At 41.0% G+C, this 1,269-nt stretch overlaps 1 protein-coding gene across 1 annotated transcript; it reads left to right on the top strand.

Moving 5' to 3' along the window:
- Window positions 1–233: 233 nt before the first annotated feature.
- On the top strand, window positions 234–1,269 carry LOC132858497 (uncharacterized). The gene is made up of 3 exons (XM_060888877.1): window positions 234–338; window positions 509–612; window positions 708–1,269. Exons 1-3 carry the CDS (start codon window positions 327–329, stop codon window positions 1,267–1,269), a joined length of 678 nt encoding a protein of 225 aa, XP_060744860.1. The 5' UTR covers window positions 234–326.

Here is a 1,269-nt window from a genome sequence, read left to right as displayed (position 1 = left end):
ACAAACACACGTCTAAAACACACTGAAAGAACAACAGAGTCCTGACTCACTTTAGATCAGACTCACACACAACATCAGACGCTTCTTTATACTGATTGAAAACGTCTCATAAGTTCATGTCTATTCTGCTGATGAACTGAACATCAGTGTACTGGTGTGTACAGGGTCAAGGAGGTGTGAACACACATTTCACTGTAAATCTGCACATGCACATTTTTGGTAATGTACAATAACCACAGTGATGCGCTGCTCAGTATAAATAAGATAGCAACAGTTAGCAAAACTCACTCCAGTTTCCTCTACAAGTTTCCAACGAGAGACAAAAGATGGCTGGTTATGTAAGTAGTGTTTGATTCAATATTGTGTTTTTGTTCTTAAGCATTTCTGAGTTTAGGAATGAGCTAAAAATGAGTTAGGAATGATATAGGAATGATAGAGGAATGATATAGGAATGATATAGGAATGATATAGGAAAGCTCCATCATGTTTCGGTGTGTGTTTTGTTTAGGTGTGTTTTGGAGCTCTGGGATTCGTTCTGCTCTTTCTGCTCTCTACTGCTTCTGGGGCTGAGGTTACAAATCTCAAGAAGATAATTAACCACCTTCAGAACATGTAAGCACACACATACCCACACCCACACACACACACACAAACCTTTTTTAGTGCCACATGACACGGATGACACTTTTATTCTTCTGTTATTTCAGCTATGGAGTTAATGGTCAGTATGCTCTGGGCATTAATGTCCTAGATTCATATTGTACTTCAGATCACAAACTCGACCAGAACTTCCTGTCTCAAGATAGCGCAAGAAAGGTGAAGAACGGCATGAACCGTAAAAATCGTATTTACAATGGTAAAGAGCTGGTTGGTGCCAGACCAAAACGGTCTAAAGGTTACAATATACACTCTGAGTATCTGTTACTGAGAGGCTCCGATCCCTCGCCCATGCAAAAGCTCCTGAATAAACGGGAAAATGGCTGCACGGTTTTCTTCACCTTAAACTCCCCCTGTGTCAAGACCTGCTCAACACCTGGCGAACCCCACAGCATCATCTCAGCTCTCGAGATGTTCAAAAATCACGACGGTCCAAAAGCTTTTGTTTTCAGTCAGATTTGGCATCATGATAAGGGTAAGACTGAATGGAAAGATAACATAGGTGAGATAGAAAAACGAATTCCAGTCTATCGCTGCCACAACAAAAGATGCGTCCGCTGCATCACTAATAATGTAGTTAACACTCAGTGCGTCGGCCAAAAACCTTTTTAA

Source organism: Tachysurus vachellii, chromosome 15 (assembly GCF_030014155.1).
Source record: "Tachysurus vachellii isolate PV-2020 chromosome 15, HZAU_Pvac_v1, whole genome shotgun sequence".
NCBI classification, from domain to species: Eukaryota; Metazoa; Chordata; class Actinopteri; order Siluriformes; family Bagridae; genus Tachysurus; species Tachysurus vachellii.
Note: the sequence above shows the minus strand (reverse complement) of the source record. Positions and strands in the feature narration are given on the sequence as shown.

Coding starts and splice junctions, on each gene's coding strand:
- LOC132858497 (XM_060888877.1), top strand. Junction 613..707: donor ATTAACCACCTTCAGAACAT/GTAAGCACACAC, acceptor CTGTTATTTCAG/CTATGGAGTTAATGGTCAGT.